At 34.2% G+C, this 22,689-nt stretch overlaps 1 protein-coding gene across 1 annotated transcript in view; it reads right to left on the reverse strand.

Moving 5' to 3' along the window:
• Nucleotides 1-22,689, reverse strand: part of LRRIQ1 (leucine rich repeats and IQ motif containing 1) — a 200,340-nt gene that overhangs the window by 85,052 nt on the left and 92,599 nt on the right. Inside the window, exons 18-21 of the mRNA XM_081131043.1 lie at nucleotides 9,110-9,199; nucleotides 8,322-8,443; nucleotides 7,709-7,804; nucleotides 7,366-7,448 (exon numbers count right to left, since the gene is read on the reverse strand). Of these exons, the coding sequence (XP_080987169.1) occupies nucleotides 7,366-7,448; nucleotides 7,709-7,804; nucleotides 8,322-8,443; nucleotides 9,110-9,199 (391 nt within the window). The remainder of the gene's footprint in view (nucleotides 1-7,365; nucleotides 7,449-7,708; nucleotides 7,805-8,321; nucleotides 8,444-9,109; nucleotides 9,200-22,689) is intronic.

Below are 22,689 nucleotides of genomic sequence, written 5' to 3' on the forward strand. Positions count from 1 at the left end.
GTCTCATCTTTTTATTTGGGGAGTTGCTTTGCTGTTTATTATTTTAGCTCCTTTCTTAAATCCCTAATATTTTGACTGGAATAAAGTAAAAATTTTATAAATATATAATATTATGCTATTATTACAGGAAAAAACAAATACTCTATTTTTTCTCCTCTAAACTATGAGAAGCTGGGATAGATGAGATGAAAACAAGCTAAATAATGTGATAAGGAACAGACAGAAAATGATTATTCATTAATTTTACAGATAAATTAATAGTTCATTTCTTGCCCTAATTTACTGTATTTTATGTAAGAAAGATGTAGAAATCCCATATATTTTTATAGCCAAGAGAATTCTAAATCTAGTAACTTTATAAAATAAATAGAATGATTGTAAATGTATGGCTCTATAATTTTTATTTGTAATGAATGATTCTATAGAATGTGAAATTGGAGATTTGGTCAGTTGAATTAAGACAAAAAGTTTTTGCTTGTTGATGAACTGTAAGAAAAGAAAAATATAAGTAAATAATAAAGAATAGAACAAAGAGTAGAAAATTGTGCATTAAAGTAGGTTAACTTAGTTGTATACCTGAAACTAATAAAATGTTGTATGTCAATTATACCTCAGGAAAAACAAATAATGAATTGTAGATTACCATTAAATCACAATTTAGGTCAGTGTACATTTTCTTAGTATCATCTTGCAAAAAAGAGACTTTAAGAATCTTTAATTAATACCTAGTGTAATAGAATTAAATATACTAGATGGAAAAATAAGATTTTAAATATCATAAACCCCCAAATACATATATTAATTAAATGCTAAGATAACATGTTTTTTAGAATGTAAATCAGAAAAGCAGAGTATTTGCAGAACTAATCTCAAGCATGAGCAAACTGAAGATTTCCATCAGTCCTCCAGTAATAATTGATCCTTTCTAAGCATGATTTACATGTTTCACAGAGATTATATTTCTTAATATTAGAGAAAATATTGGTCAGTATTTGGGCACATCTCATAATTATAGATGACATAAATTATTATAAGAGTTGGGTTCTTCTATATGAATTCAATATGTATTATCAAAAAGAACAATAAAGATCCTTGCATGTATACATTTATATATATTTAATAGAATAAGTATTATACAGGGTGTCTCAAAAAATATATATACACACTTTAACAGTTAATAGCTCAATTGATGTTTCTTGTTTTTGAGATTTAACCTATTGGAATTAATAATTATTCAAAGTATGTATACATTTTTGGGACACCCTATATATCATCTAAGTTACTTACAAAAAAACCCCACATATTGATATGTCAAAAGTAGCATTAGTCATTCAGGGAAGACATTACCATGTGCTTACATACTGTAATAACACCTTATAACCTGCTGATCTTTCCTCACATTCTCCTGATTTTCTTGCCTTTCTATTTGAATATGTATTTTCTGAGCAAAGACATTACAATTCCATAGACCAGGGTTAGATTCAAGCTCCAACTTACAGTAGTTATATGACTGAACAAATTACTCTTACCCTCCTCTGTCCAATAGAAAAAATACTGACTTTGAGGTACTACTGTGAGATTTAATGAGATAATGTGTGTAAAGCATCAAGACTTGTGCCTAGCCCGGCCGGGCGTGGCTCAGCGGTTGAGCGTTGGCCCGAGATCCAGGCGATCGGGGTTCCTGGTCAGGGCACATGCCTGGGTTGTGGGCTCGATCAATGACTCTCTCATCATTGATGTTTCTATCTCTCTCTCTTCCTCTCCTTTCCTCTCTCTGAAATCAATAAAGATATCTTAAAAAAAAAAAAAAAAAGACTTGTGCCTACATAAGTGTAGATGCTCCACTAACCACAGTAAGTAAACATATAATCACAACATAAATAATATTTCCAGTTTTTTTAAATTACTAAAAAATCACGATTCCTTCATACAATAAAGTGGGATATATTGAAAACAGATTGATGGATCCATAATTGATTTTATTCTATTCAACATAGCACGTAGAATAAAACCTATTAATCTTTTATACATGCTTTGGCACTCCCTTGGGCAAATAACAATCTCTCTGTGACTTGATTTCTTAATATGTAAAACATGGTTATGAAGATTACATAAGCTAACATACATAAAATATGTAACAGTTGTCTAGATTGATTTACTCAATAAAATAATTTTATTCATCAAGATCACACAGAGTGCTACATTTTCAATATCTTTTTATTTCAAAACATTCTTATTATACCATCTTAAATTGATTTAAAACTTAAATTCATTCAAATTTCAAAGGGATAATGATAAGCAAGAAACAGTAATTCTAGATGGGGAAGAAAAGTCACTGGATTTTGATAGTCCCTGGAAATACCACCGTTAACAAGACACTCTTCTTACCCTCAGAATCTACACAATCAAGTAAGAAAGCCTGGAGATGAGGACATTGTAAAGAATACAGCTTGTGACGTATTTTCCTTGCATTGTAGTCAGGTTTATACATTTAAATTGACTCCTCTGAGATCATCAATAGCAAGTCTATCCTTCTTTTATTTTTTTTTTAAGTCTTTATATCTCCCGGTATGACTTGCCCAGTGTCTGGGAAATAGGTTTAATACATCTATATATAATATTTAAAGAAACCCATAAGTAAATGAAGTTGCTGGTATGCGTGTGGCTTTGACCTTGACACTTTATGTCCATTATTTCATTTAAACAACATAATTTTACTTAGGCATTAGAATATCCTAAAATTACCTCCTCCCCTATGGGATTTTTTTTTAGTTTATGTAACTCTAATCTTAGCCCACCGGCTTATCTTATTCTTGCTAACTTTGAACTGAAAAATCGGATCATTATCCATTTTTTGTATGTGCCGAGAACAACACTGTTGTAAAATAAATTTTATGTTAAGATCTAGTGGCAAGCTATATTTCATCATCTCATAAGGAGTAATATTTACTAATTTAAATGTGTCTTCCCAAATATAAACATGCATATATACTACCCTACACACACAGTCATACACATGCAAATGTATTTAGTGACTTTTATATAATTTATTTCTGATTTGGTTAACAGTTATTTATTGAACACCTACCATATACCAGGCATGGTATTAGGTTCTGGGAATTCAGTGTGGAACAAATAGAGTCTTGGCCTCAAGGTCCTTACTATTCAAGTGGGTTTTATTATCGATTTGTTGAGAGTACAAGAAAGTAACATTTGATACAATTCTTGTACACTTTTTGGAAATCGCTGAGGTAAACAAAACGAATCATCAATAAACTTCATTTTACCATAGTTTGTCTATACTATTCCCTTTTGATCCTTCCCTCTTGGCATTCCTTAGTTGTCTTACCATTTTGCAACCTGATCTCTTTGCTACAGCCCATGAACTGAGTAATTCATATTAAAAAGTTAGCCGGTCTTGTTTCCTAGCTGGCTTAATTCTTGGTTATAAAACTAAATGTTACCAGCACAGTCTCATGCTCTTTTCTTCACTGAAATAAAGCAGTAAATATTGAACATGTACTGAACACCGTGCTAGGTGTTACAAATAGCTGCAAAATGATACTAATCTCTACCTGTGGCTCTACATTTATAACTAAATTAACTCTGCTTGCTTCAGCCTGCTCTTTCTTTTCTCTAACTATGATTATAATTCAAAAGGCATAAATATGATAAATGTGGGAAAACACTATGTCTTCAGCCTTATATTCTTAGCCCTTAAGCTTCTTACCATCTACTCTTCACCAAAATCCCTGTGCTCAGGGCACATGCTCTCTGAGGAGGGCTCCAGGTCAAAACCAGTCTCTCTTTCCCCACCTGGCTCATCTCAGTCTTGCTACCAGTTATACTCAGTGCCTTTGGGTTATGGAGCCTCATGCTTTCAATAAAGCAGCAGCTCTCACCTTGCAAATAATGTGTCTGACTGCAGTTTTAAACTCTCTAAAGCTCCCTGGGTATCTGTCAGTCTCCAATGCAGATCACCACAATGCACCGTGAAATTCCGTGCAGGAGGCAACAGCAAGAACAAAATGACAAACGCACAAAAACTCCACAAATACAAGACTAGTCATAACTGGCTCATGCTTGTGGCCATCATGAGGGAAATATCAACAATTTATGAGGAATAACAACAATCACATCCCAAACCCAATCCGAGTAAATAAATCATGGTGACTTCTCACAATTTTAGATTTTTCTCCTGCGGCTTCCAATCAATTTCTCTGCCCCTGCGCCTCCTCCTGCTGCTTCTGTTTAAAGCAGATGGGCGCATTTACCTCAATAGAAGTCATCGACACTGAGCCTCCCCCGCTGGCTGCCCACGCTGTGTGTCTCCGCACACCCTCGCTTCTTCAGTAATCAGCTTTCTCAGCGGTATTATTACTCTACCTGCAACTTTCTTTAAATAATTGACCCCATGCCTTTTGCCCTATTTTCACTCTCATCATAAATCAAATAATTGTCTCATATATCCCTTGGCTAATAAATAAATGTAAATGATACAAAAAGAAAATATTATGAAGTGTTTGCTACAGGGCAACTTGCTCTAAGGCTTTTCATGGCAGAAATTTGAATTAAACCTTCCATGCTCCCTGCATTTATACTTCATTTCCTTGAGGGTTACAGCTTTGTTGGATTTAGGATATAAATGGTTCCATTTAATTAAAAGTTTCTATTCTCTGAAGCCCACCTGCCATCCTCCCTATACCCATGAAGCTGGCTAGCCTCCACTAGTTTTAAGGAAAATGTTGCCCTCTGGTGGCTTGAAAATATCAAGTTGGTCAGTTGTCCATGTAAGAGGTATCCCCATTTATATTTGAAAATTATTAGTAAATTTTTAAGTTCCAACAGAATTTAAATATTTAAAATATTATTAGTGAGTAAAAACTTTTAATTATGGCCATTACTTTAGGCAGGTTAAAATAAATGAATAGCATATCACAAACTGATTAAATTATAAAACTGGAAAAGTACTAGAAAATGCTTTATCCTATAAGACTCTTCTTATAGTAGCATCATAACAGAAAAGAGCCCACTGATTCTTTTTCATCTTTAATCTTACTTTGAATGTTTCTGTTCTATATATCTGTTATGAAGGGGGAGTAGAGAAACGGAATGAGGAGAATTTAAGGTTATCATTGAGTTTTTTACATTTCGGAATTCATTTTTAAAAATGCCTTATATTTCATCAATCTAATAGCATTTTGATAAAACAAAAGCTTAACAGAGATACAGAACCTCACACAGTAATAAGAATGCAATTGGGTCTATTTACGGTCATGTAATTAGAGTAAAAATCCCGATAAAAATTATACAATTGCCATTTTGGATTTTTACCTAATAGGTCATGCTTAATGACCATTGACAAAATGTTAAATTTAAGATGTAGCTGTTAGCTTGGATGTCTAGTTGTACTTTTTCGTTTGTTACCCTACCATGCCCCCTTGTGACAGATAAAAAGAGGTTTAACTTCTGCCTGATAATAATTATGTCTAATTTTTGGCCTATAAAGCAATGACTTTTATGTATACACATATATTCTTTACTCAAACTTTTGTTAAAACATATTATTTGCTATGCTCATTTATTCAAAATGTACTCAACCTAAAAAACAATCACTCAATTATAAGAATTAGTAAGAAAGACCTATCTATATATATTTCCAGGGACTGATTCTAACAGAATAAATTTTCCCTTCCCTTCAGTATCAGAGGCTATGCAAACAGTATAAATATTTTTTAAAATAAAACAAATATTAAGCATAAATTAGTAATAATTATTTGTTGAACATTGGCTGAATCAGTTCTTAAGACACTTCTGATGTTTGAACTTGCCCCAGGAGTTTCAGAAACTTTAATCATTATCAAAACAGCTACTCAAACAATGTTTTGATAATACTTTTGAAGATGGGTAGAAATATACGTCAAAACAATAAAAAAGTTTATCAAATACCCAGATTTACTGTACTGGATTCTACTTCCCCAGGCCTAAGTGTCTTGCTACTGTTAAGGGTTTGGAAATACTGCTTCTCTGGGTAACCCGCACTTAATATTCAGTTCACTGAGCCCTGATGAACTTTCACAGGAGTTTACAGAATAAGAGTGTGGGAGCCACAAAGCAAGCTGACAAACAGTTATGTGCAAATAATTTTAAATGGTTTTAATTATAGATATGAAGTCACAATAACCTGCTGTTTCTTGCCCTGACACCTATAAACTACTCCACATATTAAATAATTATACTAAAATGATTAAAATTATTTACATTTTCATTAAAAATGCTTAAAAGTTAGTATTTTAAACCCAACAAACTTTTAGTACATAACAAAAAATATTAACTATCTCAAAAAGATAAAAGATAAAATTAAGATATCACTAATATAACACCAAAAAAGGAAAGTTGAACATTTGTGAATATAAAAATGAATCACCAGTACTTTATCAATGGCTAGTAAGTGTTTTGCCAGCAAATATTACTTATTCCTTGGAAATTAACAGTATTTTGGTTATTTTTATTTCTTTTTTAAAATTAAATATATATTATATGTACTTCTTAAAATTCTACTATTGCAGTAATGATCAAAAATAATAAATAGAAAAAGTAACAAAGATAAAATTAACCTTTTGAATGCTTCTTAGTATGCTTAAGTCTGTGAGTTCATGATTAAAGTTATGAGTAAATATAGTTATGTGCAAATAATTTTAAATGGTTTTAATTATAGATATAAAGTCATAATAACCTGCGATTTCTTGCCCTGACACCTATAAACTACTCCACATATTAAGTAATTATACCAAAATGATTAAAATTATCCAAAGAACAACAAATGATTTAAAGAATAGTCTGGCAAGTGGGATAGAAGAAAAGATGTCTTTGGACATTTCCCAAGTTCTGCATAATCATGAAAGATATATATCATTGTGCTCCTTTTCCAAAGTGTCAAGTTGTGAAGTGTTCATAGCTAATATTTATGGAATTGATGAATTTATATATTTTATTGACTAACCATGCAGTTTAAAAACACACAAAGGAATATCATGTGAAGTTGATGCTATTTAAAATTGACTTTACCAAAATGAATCAGATTAGTAATAGATTACAGAATAATTTTTAGTGCACAATAGATAGAAGAATCAATAGCAAAGTAAGAAACAGGGAAAAGTTAAAAATAACATTTAAGAGTATAACAAATTATTTAAGGCAAAAACACAATTTTCTTGTTTCATTTTTAGGATTACTACCTTAGAAATACTCACATCTGTGCATTTAATTTCTGTTCTTATTAAACACAATTTGGTAAAAATATTTTAAAGAAATTTCTTTCATATCAAACACATAGTTATTATTCAAAGAGCATTGATTACTCACCTAATTTTTTCTTTAATTTCTTTGATTTCATTTTCTGAGCTCTCTTCAGCATTTGCTGAGCAGTAGAAATATCCTTAAAGCCCCTAGTAAAAGATTAAATTTAATAAAGGCAAAACAAATATCCAGAACATGTTTATACATGCATATACATATAAAAATACATATCTGAATTATATTATATTAAAACAAATTTGGATTTCCACTTCAGAATCTGAAATCTAACAGACATAGTTTCTTAAAAACTAATAAAGGTATTTTGATCTTGAAAAATATCTGCCTTGGACATTTAAAAGTCTTAATTTTAAAAGTCATCTAATATTTTAGTGTAAAATAGAACACATACCATTCTTCTGAAATTTTTTCCTCTTTTTCAGATCGCAGCAAACTCTTTCTGCTGGTCTTTGATTCAGGTGTCCCGGATAAAGTTCTATTTTCTGGTCTGGCAATAGGAAAAAAACCAAGCAACTGAATCAACACAAGCATAGCAGCACTTTTTAAAACTACAAGCTATTTATGTTGTCTCAAACTTGAAAATAAAATCCATTTAAGTTATAGAAAAGCTTTATCTTGAAAAGCAATAAATGTCTGCCATTAATTTAAAATGTTTACATTTCAATTACTTGAAGCATATTTCAATCCTTTTGTAGAAAGAAATGCAGCCCTGGAATTTTTATTCTAATCCTTATCTCAACCTATATAGCAGTATTTAAAAGTCTTCTTTTTTACAACAATTACATTATTTTACTGACACAAGTTGCTTGAATGAATTTACCTTACATAGTTTTATTACATGGAAAACTCTGTAAAATAATTATATTTTAACACTAAATGTTATTCCATCTTCTAAACAAGTAAAATTGCTCCTATTTCCATTACTTTGCTAATTTTTTAAAGAATATAATATTCTTCATAAGTATGTCCACGGGTTGATCCTCTCAAAAAGTAATTCACCTTACCTGCCATTGAACTGCGTGTGTTCCGATGAAAACAAATTTTCTTTCTCATTACATAGCCATGCTTGAGCTGGATGACTTGGTAAATTAAATGAAGTATCATCATAGTTTAAGGTTCCAGAGAACTTATCAGGAAAAAAAAAAGTACATTAATAGAAAATAAATTGAAAAAGTCTAGCATTTATATTGTATTACTTTACATGCATAGAGTAAGTAGCCTCCTAAGGGAAACATAAAAATAAAAATTATAATAAAATGAAATTTATGGCATACAGATATAAATATCTTCTGTTGTAGTGATGAGGAATATCTTTTTGGTATAGTTGGCACATATGAAATGATTAATTGCAAAGTTCTTAAAAAATCTCAGGAAACAAAAACTTCAAAGATTATCAAATAAATAACAGATATTGCAGCCCATTGACCTCTGACTGAGAATCTTCAGCTGTTGCACTCTTAATGCATATTTTTATATTTTAAAAGTGCTTTCAACTAGTGATTTTAGCCTACTGCCAAATATGCAGCTGAACTGTATCATTTTTTTTTTTTTTTTTTTTTGCTACTGTGAAATAAAGTGTTGAAAGAAATCCAAAATAAAGAAAAAAAATTAGGAGCAAATGAAAGAAAAGCTACATGAATAATTACATCTGGGGATGAAGAGGAAGTCAGAGGCTTCTAAAAAGTAATTGTGTTTTTCAAGTCAATAAATTGTATTATTAATCACTGCAAAATAGCACAACCTTAAGGAATGAGCAAAGATCGAGCACTAAGAGGTTTCCATGACATGTTACCTTTGGCCAGTGCAGCTGGCTTGGTAGAAGCTGTGTTTGTGAAGGGAAGCAGGCGGAATCTAAAGCTAGCCATTCCTTCTCTAAGGCAGCCTGCACAAATAATAGCATCAATGTACACGATTTAGTTTGCATAACTGTTACAAAGAGTCTTTAAATTGTCTTATATACTACTAAAGTTAAGAAAGTATATCAGAATTTTTGTTTACTGGAAAATTTGCTACTTGTTATTGTGAGATGTTATACCTCTGCTTAATGCAATCATTCTAAAAACCGGGATAAATGTTTTTTTATCCCCAGTGGAATAAAGTGAGAACTTGAGTACTCAAGTGCTCTAAAAATAAGACGTGCAGATTGCTCAGTGTGTTTAACTGTTTGATAACTATGACTCTGAGACAACTCTACACGTAAACTGAGGGAAATAATCTATTAGTTCTTTATACTGTAAATTACAATATCTTCCATTAAACCTCACTATTGAAAATGTATAGTATTTCAACACATTACTATCAGTTTTTCTATAAACACTGTAAGATAGCTTTTACTTAATATTTTCCCAAAATTTCACAAATTTTCTGAATAGATGGAAAAATAATTTTATGGCAATATAAGAAATCCAGTTCTTGATATTGTATTATCTAATTTAAATGTTTAAATTTAAAAAAAGATACATTTAAATTTTGAAAAGATCCCATTTTACATTCCTTCACTCTTTATCTTAGAACATCCTTATTTCATTTATGTAATTTACAAATTTATTTATCTTTCTACAATGGGACTATGCTAGTTATGCTAGTTTGTATAACTTAGGACATAATTATCTAAATTTTATTTGCTTGGATGATTTAATATGATTTAGAATAAACTTCCGTGGTTCTATAATGTTTTTTGAAACTTTATGAAAAAAAGGATGATCAGAATACCAATGAACTTGTTTCTTAAAATGTTCTAAATGGATCAAACATATTTATGATTTAAAAACTAACATGATTATATTCTGGGGAGACTTAAATGCAATTTTCCATTTATACAATTACAATGTTTCTTAACTATTGCTATCCTGACTATAGGCTAGCATTGCAATGATAGACTTTTACTTATATAGCATTTAAGTCTTAGGAAACCTAATCAAATTTATATTTTTTGGTATCTATACAAATAGGACACCTCTAATTAGTTGTTAGGGACATTGTCTAACTATATATCACAGTTAGATACCAGTTATATCTGGTTTAAGAATGCTATTTGATGCAAAAGTACAAACAGGTTTCAGGATTCCGATTTTTTAATTCTTTCTTTCATATAATAAAGGGAAATCTAAATCTATCTCAGGAAAGATCAATGCCTACAGCATATCAGCTATGATCAAATTAGTATTCTTAGTCTGGTGAAAACAGAAGATGTGAAGATGTGGAAACAACATTATAAAAGGCAATGTGCCTGAGGATTCTGAGAATATGGCAGAGCCAAAAGCACCAGGAATCTGTCTCCCAACCTAGACAACAATTACAATGGAAGAATCTGTCTGATGCAACTATTTTGGAACTCTGGAGTCTAATGAAAGCTTATAAGTTCCAGGGGGGAAATTAGATGGTAAATTGAGGTTAATTTTGGTCAACTTCAGCTCTTACCACAGTAGCAGCTATCTACCTTCCACTCCCCAACCCTGAGGCAGGCAGCTGTTCATGTGTTTCTGGAGCAGCATGCACATGGCTCATAGGAGTCAGGGTAGACAATGAGGACCCTGTCCTCGAAATATTGGGGATCTGTGCTCTAATCACTGATTTTTGCTTCTGATCAGAGAGGTGCAAAGAGCGTTTGTTGTTCCACCTGCCCTATTGCTGTAAGCCCTGCCCTACTAGATAAATGATTTCCAGGGGATTTAAAGGGCTGGTGTCCTTCTCCCTGCTTCTTCATTTTTCTGATTTTCCTCTTTTGGGAGGCAGACATTAAAGACTAGGATATTCATTAAACGTTTCTAGAAGCTGAAAGCATTAATATAAAATGTTAAAGAAACGTTTGGTAATTACATAACCATAACCAAATAATGTTACCAAGACTGTAATTTATATGATTTCAAGCTAATTAATATAAAGTATATTTGGCAGTACCTAGTATGTTGAGGGGGGAAAAAAATCTCAAAATGTCAGGAGGAATTGGCCAATATTATAAATATACTACTGTTTTTAAAATGTATATTAATAGATCATGCTTAACACTGGATATTTATACAAATGCCAGTTATTGCTTAAGAAAACCTTCTGTTCAGTTTTTTTTAACTTACAACTGAGGATCTGGAAAGATTTCTGGTCACTAGAATACTGTTATCAAACATATTAAAAATGAACTTGAACTTAGATAAATTTGCAAATGTATGTTCACAATTGAGCATTTGATTAGGTATACACATACAGTGGAACCTTGGTTCTCATACTTAATTTGTCTGGAAGATTGTTAAAAGGTTGTTAGAAAATCGAATCATTTTTTCCCATTAGAAGTAATATAAATTTAATTAATCTGTTCCAGATCCCCAAATTATTCCCTCTCAGCCTTTCTCAGTTACCTGTGATCATTAGCACTTTCACATCCGTAGCAACATCAGCACTCTCGGTGGCCTCTTTATGTTTTAAAATTGTGCTAATCTTCAATTTTGCTATGCCATACTTGATAGCCAAATCAGACATGTGAATGCCTCTATCACACTTTGCAATTATTTCTTTTTCAAGCTCTATCATTCTTCTCACAACTTTCTTTTTCACTTTGCTGCTATCACTAACCTTTTTAGGACCCTTGGTGATGTACTGTACATATTTAATAATAATAAGCAGCAACAAAAGCAAAAAAAAACATGAAAATATGCACAGCACAATTTCCTGAGATTTTAATAATGTGAGGTTTAGCAGTAAACTGACCCATACTTGCAAATTCTCTCCTTTGTTTTTTGCCTGAGAGATGTGCGATTCATCATACAGGTATGTATCAGCATGAAAGGGTTGTCCGGTCAAGAACCAAAGTTTTGTCTGACAACCAAGACATTTTCCATAAATAGCTTGGTTGAGAATCAAATTATTCAAGATGGGAGATGTTTGAGAACCAAGCTTTGACTGTATTTGGCTTTTGATCAGAGAAAAAATCATTGGATTATTATTCTATAATCCAACTTTGAGAGACTAGACTATAAGGCTATCAAAAAGAGGAGGTAGCCCAGCCAGGCATGGCTCAGCAGTTGAGCATTGACCTATTATCTAGGAGATCACGGTTCAATTCCAGGTCAGGGCACATGCCCAGGTTGCGGGCTCAATCCCTGGTGGAGGACGTGCAGGGGGCAGCCAATCAATGACTCTCTCATCATTGATGTTTCTCTCTCTCTCCCTCTCCTTTCCTCTCTCTGAAATCAATAAATATCTATTTTTTTTTAAAAAAAGAGGAAGTAAACATAACACATATTTGTATATTAACATGCAAAATTTGTCATGCCATCAGTATAATCCTTTCATTTGACACATGACACTAGGATCAGACTTGTCCTAAGCAATAGGTCAGTTAGAGCTAAACAATTCCAAGAAATTATAAAAGCCATGACTTTACCTTTTTCCTACTCCCTTCATGACCCCCAACCTTGCTCCCAAAACTTCCTCTTCTTCTGCCCAAGTTGATTTTTGCTATCCCCTCCAAAATTCTAAAACTTCTGGATAACTTTTGTAGCATCTCAAAATCCTTACAGTTTGGAAACAGCTCATTCTGAATCCTAAATCTCACTTACTACACCCTCTCCTTCAGCATCAATTGAAAAGCTCATATTGTTGGAGATTACTGTTATACAGTCCATGGATGCCTTTTCACTAAAACAAATATGACACTTTCCTTTAGCCTTTTCCTTTGCCTATACTTTAGGTTTTCTTTGTTTGCTTATTTTCTCTCAATGTACTATAATATGTAGTACTCTGTAAAGTTAATCTGAGATAGAGAGCAAACATTAACTCCAGAACTGAAAGTTGCCCAGCTTATTGTATGCTGCCTCTTTCTCAAACATTATTCCTGCACACTTATTGAATTTAACTTTGGTCTGAGACAAAATATCTGAATTTGACTGTTGTGGTTTTGGGTTTTTGTATTTATGATATAGTAGCTTTCTTCATTCTCTCTGGGTTTAGGGACTCATAAGAGGTTTGGTTGTTTAAATTTAAAGACAACCTTATGGTTCTTTATATGTTGGCTCCTGAAGAATATATGTAAAAGAGAAAAATAAACTGTTAAATTAAGTTAATAACTAAAAAGATCAAATAAAACTTACTTTACAACTTAAAAGGTGCAAAATAAAAGTGCCAATGTAGATCACTACACCACATCAGACCTAACACATCTATTATTTTAGATATTATGTTCTTATATACATTTCATGACAAAGTGGCAACATTCCCCACAAAGGAGAATGAGACCTAGGCTCATTAAAATTTCTGCTAAAATAATTATTTTTAAAAGGTGATACATTGTGGACTCAAGGGCCAAGAAAATGTCTTATTCATCACTGTTTTAGAAGTTCATTATGAGTAGAAGTAATAGGTGCTTAATGTTGGGAGGAAGTTCTCCATGGGTCTCCTGCATTTCTGCATGTTTTGTGACAGCTTCCCCCCCCCCATATTACATTTTTAAGGATCTTTGTATAGCTAATAGCCTTGGAAGATAAGAGATAGTGTTTCACCCTATCTTAAAGGGCACTATCTTAGTGTTACCTGGACTCATGGGGTGTGGGACACATTGATTCAACTGATAGGATCTAGACATGGTTCACAGAGGAGGAAGGAGCTAAAGTTATCTCTTGGATGTGGTCTTTGTACTGTTGTTGTTGCTTCTATATATGAATGTAGAATAGAAATTGACCTGTTACATGTTTTACTTTTCCATCTCATAAGTGCCAGAGAGGATCATCTCAACAAGGGAAAGTTGCAGGTACAGACATGCTAGTGTGGTAAACTCTCTGTGATTTGTCACCTGTGGAACCACAGGTGGGTCAGTATTTAGTGTGAGTACCTCTATACTCTGGCATCCAAAGATCTTACTATATACATGATATCCCATTGGTTGTATGTGAATTCTATCTCAATTTAAAAAATCCTTGGTTTCGGTGGTCCTGATTATGGTCAGTATCATCATACACATCTGCATTCAGGGGCTGGCTGATACATCTGAACAAAATTCTGAGGCCTGTTTATCAAGTAATTTCTCAGGACTTGCCTCTGTGGAAAAATGTACGATGCTCAGGTGCTCCAGTAGCCAAGGAAAAACTCTTGTCTCTTCAGCCCTTTGCTACAAAAAAGGAGGCCCAACATCATACCGGACCCTTTCAGTGATGGAGATAACGCAAGTCTCTATGACTTATGATTTGGCCAATTGGAACTTTTGGCCTCCACTTGGAAACAACCTTGTGGTTTTGGATTTGTGGCCTTTCTCACATAGACACCAGGTGCATTTCTATTGAAATCAGCTATTACCCTCCTACTGGACTATTTTAGAAACTGAAAGAGTGACTTATAGAGGCCCTGTGATTGTCTTGCCTATTCACAGTTTGGGGCGAGAAACAACTCAGATTCAATCACTGATAAGATATGAAGGTTGCCCAAAGCCACACTTGTCAACCTGGCCCCAGTGGCGTCTGGACTATATGAAAAAGTGGAAGCTATACCTCTCAGCAGAACTTTACCTCCATTTCATGGCCTAATACAAAGCTGCTGGCTTGGAGGGACCTCAATTCACTCTGGTTCACCTGAATGCTTGGGCCTGAAACTCAAAGGAATCTTGTGTTGTAGCCAATGGCCTCACAGTTTGATCTGCCATGTGGAAAACTATAGATTTGTTGACCAAAGACAATATTTTGGGCCCCCACACCAGGGAAACAAATCACAGCTGCATATAGAACCATTTTGATTACTCATACGGATGTCCATGGTGAGGCCCCATTTCCTGATGAAACAACTAGAATCATATCACTAATTGGGCCTGGTTCTGTTTCTGATGTGAGGCTACCAATGCTTGTCATACTTGTGACTTCTGCAAAACTTACTTATTTGTTTTATGGTAGAGGATGTCCCATTCCATGGGTCCTTGCCTCTGCCTACTCTTGGAAAACTGACTACACACATTACAATTTCAATATCTTACCATAGTTTATATCTTTCAGGTTATCTATCAGCTGACTTTGGCCATATAACAGTGACCCTTGAAACTTGCCTGCATAATTTTTCAGTTTTCTGGGCCGTTGGAGTCTAACAGTTACATATGTTTTATCACTAAAGCTACTCAACAGTGAGCTAATAGTCTGACTCTACCACTCTCACTTCCTTCTGTCCACACAACTTAATAGTTTGATTCGTTAACTGGGGATCAGCAAGGGATCTACTGTTACAGCTACTTCCTAAGTAATGATTAGGGAAAAAATGCATGGAAGGTAATACAGACCTATTTTGACAACTCAGGATTCTATTCTGATCATTCTTGGGCATGATGCATATTTATTTTCCCCAACAGCAAATCCCAGGCCAGCATGGTTGACACATTCTCATAGTGATGCCTGGCCAAAGGGGGCTTAGGGTAAGTTTTATGGTTAAGTTTTATAAAAATGCACTTGTTCCTCTCATTCCCTAGCCTTTCAGACAAAAGGTCTAGTGTGAGTAACAATGATTAGAAAAAAGGTAAAGTTATAGCTAAGAGAAATAGAACACTCAAATTTTGAAGAGATGGATGGAGAACCACCTCTCAGTGCCTTTGAAGGGAATGTCTGAGATTCTGAGAGGAATAGGGAAGGGAGAGACATTAATGATCTTTTGTCCTTCAGGACTACCCCTGAAGCCTTCATCCACGAGAAAAATGCCCCTGTAGAGCTCTCCCAAACAGCTGCAAGCACCTTAAATTTAAATTATTGCTGGGTCTGCAATAATTCCAGGAGGTTGTGGAACACAACTTGATAGCCATTTCCCTTAAGTTTACTGGAAAGTCTACCATGTCAACAGGTGACAGACTGACAGCAGAAGTAGAGTGCAAATCCTGCACCTCCCATGTAAATCATTTCTGGATGTTTTCTCCACTCCCATTCTCAGTCATCCCATGGATTGGACAAACACCACCTGGAAGGTGTCCTACTCACAAATCACCTTCAAATGCTTAAGGAAACAACACTATGGCCCTGGAAAGTACTTAAGTCAACCCCAACTCACTGGCCAGGGTTGTTTTAGATGGCAGAACTGCATTAAAATTCAAGAGCCAAGAAGGGGTCTGTAATATCTAATACTTGCAGCTGTGCCTGGATTAAAGCCTCGAGCTTAGTGGAAAGGTAAATACAGAAACTTATAGGTAAAACCACCTGGGCTATTAATAGCAACAGTAATTAATTGCTTCGTGAGGATAACCTCATGGTTTTAGGCCTAGCCTCTGTCAGATTATTCAGAGTGGCCACTGGAGTGCATACTTATGGGAAAATTTGCCATGAAGAAAAAAGGGGTAGATATTGTTGTGAGGTAATTTTCCACTGGACTCTAACAATTATGCATGACTTATGGCAGCTGTTGTTCTGGACTATCTTTTCAAAGATGTTAATATAGCTAACAGACCTGAAAGATAGAGACAGTCTTTTGGTGGGGCAGAAGTCAAAATTTATTGTTTGATATAATAAAGATAATGACATTTTCTGGAGCATAGGATAGGCAGGTTTGCTAGCAGCCCTTTATAAAACATGAGGTTTCCTGGGTTCAGGATTCCTTATGGAGAAAGTTTTCAGATTCCTCCCTGTGGAACTTGGGGGCCTAGGGAAATGTATGTGCACATGAAACTCCTGCTGCCTGATGTGACAAGTAATAAATGTCTCGTATCTTCTGCTACCATCCATGAATGTGTGGTAGCTTAGCTTGTTTAATTGAATGCAGGATAAAAATCTCAGAGCCCTCACAGTTCTTGGCACTTAAAAAATCATGGTCAACTATGCTTAATAAAACTAAAACAAATTAACTCTTGGTTATTAGTCCCTTGGTTAACTGTTTGTTAAATGCAATCACATTTCAGAGGGGCAATGAACAAATCAATACAAAAACTTCATGGCAGACTGATATAGACTTTTTGACCCTGGCTAATTTATTAAGACAATTTTATATTTTTATAGCAATTATAATTCACTGCAAATATCCAAATATATTTCTGACATCCCCTAAATGTCAGTCCAATATTTTATCTGTTTATATACCTATCCCATCCCCAAGTATGGTGCCTGCCATATTGTAAGCAGTCAGTATTTTTGTTTGCTGGAATGGAAAAAATAAATTTGAATAGATGTTATATGACTACAGTGTGATAAGTTTAAAAGAAAAGAGAAATATGGTTTCAATCCAAAGGCAACTATTTTTATTACCTAAATAAGTGATAAAAGGGAAGTCCTGGAATGATAAGTCTTATTATACTTCTAAACAGGAAAGTTAAATCGAGAAATAAAAAGTACAGGGACACTCTGGTAATTCAATTATTACATCTAAAGTTGCAAGATAATTTCAAAATAAAAGGGGTAAAAAGTGTCAAAGGAAGGCAAAGCAATAATACCTTCCTAATTGGTACTTGGCTTTAATTCTTAGCTCCCCTAAAGTATAATTTCTGCATTGCAAATAAAGTCACCCATTTAAAACAAAAACATTTAACTCCCTTACTAAAAACCCTATAATAATTTTCTAGCACATTTGAAATAAAATTCAAAGTTCTTGATATCATATCTTAGGCATTATGTGGACTGATACTTGGTCATTTTTGTTTGTTTCTCATCTCTGTGTGCGTCTTTTTTCCCTCCAGTAGTAATCATTTCTACCTATTGTGAACTTTCTGTTACTTTAATATACCAAAGAAGTTCCTGTTTCAAGACTTCTATACTTGTCCTCTACTTAGCCCAGGGAAATATTACCTGTGGCTATTCCCTCACTTTATTTTCACAGCTCTATGAAAATATTATACTTATGCAGGCCTTTGCTGGTCTTCCAGTCAGATTCTATGCTCTTTCCCTAAAACTGTCTTATTTTCATAGTGACTTTCAACACCTTATAGCGTGCTGTATAGTTCTACATGCATTCACTGCCTGTCATCTCAAGCTAATGTAAGCTCTGTGAGGTCAGGAATTTCTCTCTGTTGTTCACCATGGTGAAAACAATGCCTGGAGCAGTTAAGATAAACAATGACATGAAATATTCATTCATAAACATTTTGTTCTGTTTTAGCTTTAATTAGAATTAAGATCCTCTTGAGAATATCTATAAATATTGGATTTAAAGAACCTAAAGGCACTCAAAAGCAATAAAGCAGCCAGAAGTTAAAGAAACAAGATCTCGGAGAGAAGAGTTGAATGCTGATGTAAACTCTATATTTCTCTACACATTCTCCTTCAGGGAAATTCCCAATTCTATTAACAGGAAAGAGAAGCCAAACAGAAACCTGAGGCTTGTTTGTACCAGATTTAATGGGATGAAGAGACAGAAGTTGAAGTGCAGGGATGCCAAGGCAGTTAGGAGAATAAAGGACCAAGATCCCCAGGAGGAGAGAGCCACCAAAATGTGAGCTCGCTCATGCATAAAATTTTCTTTCACATGTTTGCCAATTCAAAGTAGTACATACGTAGGAGAGATACCTAGGTCAAAGTGCAATAGCAACAGCTGGGGTGCTAGAAAGCTAAAAAGATATTTGTTCTGTAACTTGATGCTCTGGAGGAAAAAAATTAAAATTCAGGAACAGACAAGGTGAAGGTAACCTGGTAAATATCTCAATTAACTCAACCTTAAGACAAACCAGAAATACATCAGCTCAAACAAAGTCTGAAAATAAACCTGAAAAGGATCCCTGCCTATGTGGCATCTGCCTGCCAGAATAAAATCCAATCCTCTATAGGCAAAGAAAACCTTTTCCAGGGTTTTACACTTTTACATATATTTCAGGTACTTAACCAAAAATTAAATGCTAAGAAAGAGAATAAACTGATTAAAAATACAAGAGATAATCAATGGAAATAAACCCACAAGTGACCTAGATGTTGCAACTGACTGAAAAGCTTTGAAAGCACTATGTTAGCATTTAAAAAATATATAGAAAATGATAGAAAACTTCAACAAATAACTAGAATTTATAATAGATAACCAAGTAGAAACTCCAGAATTAATAATTAGAATAACTGAAATTAATAATTCAATTGATAGTCTAAAAATAATTTAAATAACTCAGGAGAGATCATTAGTAATCTATAGGTTAGGTCAGTAGGAAACTTCCAAATTAAAATTTAGAAGCAAAAAAAAAATTTTTTTTTCAGAGTCTAAGAAACACATGTGAAATGGTGAGCTATTCTAACATGTGTTTTTGGAGTCACTTTACCTCAAAGAAGAGAGATAATAAAAATAATTAAATATTTCAAATAACTCAGCCCAAGCAATTTCCAAAACAGATGAAAGTCATCAACCACAGATTCAAAGAGCCATATGGCTTTTCCCACTCCAAGCAGTGAAAATACATAGAAAAATCACACTCAAAAAAACACTGTGAGCAACTATATGCCAACAAACTGAACAACATGGGTGAAATGGGCAAATTCCTGGAAGCATACAATCTTCCAAAGCTAAATCAGGAAGAATAAAAAAAACCTGAATAGGCCAATAACAACTAATGAAATTGAAGCACTAATCAAAAAACTCCCAGCAAACAAAAGTCTAAGGCCAGATGGATTTACAGGCAAGTTTTACCAAACACTCAAAGAAGAATTAACACCTATTCTACTCAAACTGTTCCAGAAAATTCAAGAAGAGGGAAAACTCTCAAACTCTTTCTTTGAGGCCAGCATCATCCTAATCCCAAAATCAGATAAAGGCACTACAAAGAAAGAAAATTACAGGCCAATATCCCTGATGAAAAGAGATGCTAAAATCCTCACTAAGATACTAGCAAACCGGATCCAGTAATACATTAAAAAGATCATACACCACGACCAAGTGGGATTTATTCTGGGGATGCAAGGCTGGTACAACATCCACAAATCAATAAATGTGATACATTACATAAACAAAATAAAGGACAAAAATCATATGATCATATCAATAGATGCAGAAAAAGCATTCGACAAAATCCAGCACCCATTTCTGATAAAAACTCTCAGCAAAGTGGGAATAGAGGGATCATACCTCAACATAATAAAGGCCATATATGACAGACCTACAGCCAACATCATACTCAATGGGCAAAAACTAAAACCATTTCCATTACAAATAGGAACAAGACAGGGATGTCCACTTTCACCACTCTTATTCAATATAGTACTGGAAGTCCTCGCCATAGCCATCAGACAGGAAGAAAACATGAAAGGTATCCAAATTGGAAAGGAGGAAGTAAAACTGTCATTATTTGCAGATGACATGATATTGTACATAGAAAACCCTAAAGGCTCCATCAAAGTACTACTAGATTTGATAAATGAATTTGGCGAGGTAGCTGGATACAAAATCAACATCCGGAAATTGATGGCATTTTTACACACCAACAACAAACTCTCAGAAAGAGAAACTAAAAAAACAATACCATTTACCATTGCAACTAAAAAAATAAGACACCCAGGAATAAACTTAACCAAGCATGTAAAAGACCTGTACTCAGAAAACTACAGGTCACTGAAAAAAGAAATAGAGGAAGATATAAACAAGGGGAAGAATATACTATGTTCATGGCTTAGAAGAATTAATATCATTAAAATGTCCATACTACCCAAAGCAATTTATAAATTCAATGCAATTCTTATTAAAATACCAACAGCATATTTCACAGAGCTAGAACAAATATTCCAAAAATGTATATGGAACCAAAAAAGACCCCGAGTAGCCCCAGACATCTTGAGAAAGAATAACAGAGTGGGAGGGATCACTTTACTGAACATCAAACTATAGTGCAAAACCACTGTAATCAAAACAGCCTGGTATTGGTACAACACCAGACATACAGATCAATGGAACAGAGCAGAGACCCCAGAAATAGACCCACGCCATTATGGTCAGTTAATATTTGACAAAGGAGGCAAGAGCATACAATGGAGTAAAGACAGAATCTTCAGTAAATAGTGTTGGGAAAATTGGACAGCTACATGAAAAAATATGAAACTAGATCACTAACTTTCACCATACAAAAAAATAAACTCAAAATAGATAAAAGATTTAAATGTAAGTCACAAAACCATAAAAAACCTGGAAGGAAACATAGGCAGTAAAGTTACAGACATCTCACGTAGTGGAATTTTCACTGGTACATCTCCTAGGGCAAGAGAAACAAAAGGAAAAATGAATATATGGGACTACATCAAAATAAAAAGCTTCTGCACAGCAAAGGAAAACAGACTCAAAATACAAAGAATCCCATGGTTTGGGAGAACATACTTTCCAAGGATGTATCTGATAAGGGGCTAATTTCCAAAGTGTACAAAGAACTCATACAACTCAACAAGAGGAAGACAAACAACCCAATTAAAAAATGGGTAAAGGACCTGAATAGACACTTCTCCAAAGAGGACATACAGGTGGCCAAGAGACATGAAAAAATGCTCATCATCACTAATTATCAGAGGGATGCAAATTAAAACCACAATGAGGTATCACTTCACACCTGTCAGAATGGCTACCATCAACAAATCAACAAGTGACACGTACTGCCGAGAAAGTGGAGAAAGGGAAACCCTGGTACACTGCTGGTGGAAATGCAGACTGGTGCAGCCACTATGGAAAACAGTGTGGAGGTTCCTCAAAAAATTAAAAAAGGAGCTGCCTTTTGACCCAGTGAACATATCCTAAAAATCCTGAAACACTAATCTGAAAGAATACATGCACCCCTGTGTTCATAGCAGCACAATTTACAAGAGCTAAGATCTGGAAACAGCCCAAGTGCCCATCAATAGATGAGTGGATAAAAAAGCTATGGGACATTCACACCATGGAATACTATGCAGCTGTAAAGAAGAAGGATCTCGTACCCTTTGGGACAGTGTGGATGGACCTGGAGAATATTATGCTGAGTGAAATAAGCCAGGCAGAGAAAGACAAACATCACATAATCTCACTTATATGTGGAATCTAAAGAACTTAATAAACTGATGTACAGAAATGATTCAATGGCATGGAAGCATGGACCAGAATGAAGAATCTCAGAGGGATGGAGGGGGACAGGTGGGTGGAGGGGGAGAGATTAACCAAAGAATTTATATGTATATATGCATAACCCAAGGACACAGACAATGGTTTGGTGAGAGAATGGGGAGGGGGGTCCAGCAGGGTGGAATGGGTCAATGGGGAGATAAAGGGACATCTGTAATATTTTAAGGGGAAAAAAAATCACACTCAGATGCTGAAATACAAAAACAGAAAATGAACCTTAAAAGTAGTGTGGGTAGTGTAGGTGGGAAGGCAATATCTTTGTAGAAGAAAAAATAAGATTTATTACTGATTTAACAGAATGTATGGAAGCCAGAAGCTAATAAAATGACATCTTTGAACACAAAAAGCCTACCTAAAAGTCTATACCAGAGAAGACATCCTGCAAAATTT

This window comes from Miniopterus schreibersii (assembly GCF_964146895.1).
Source record: "Miniopterus schreibersii genome assembly, chromosome: 2".
NCBI classification, from domain to species: Eukaryota; Metazoa; Chordata; class Mammalia; order Chiroptera; family Miniopteridae; genus Miniopterus; species Miniopterus schreibersii.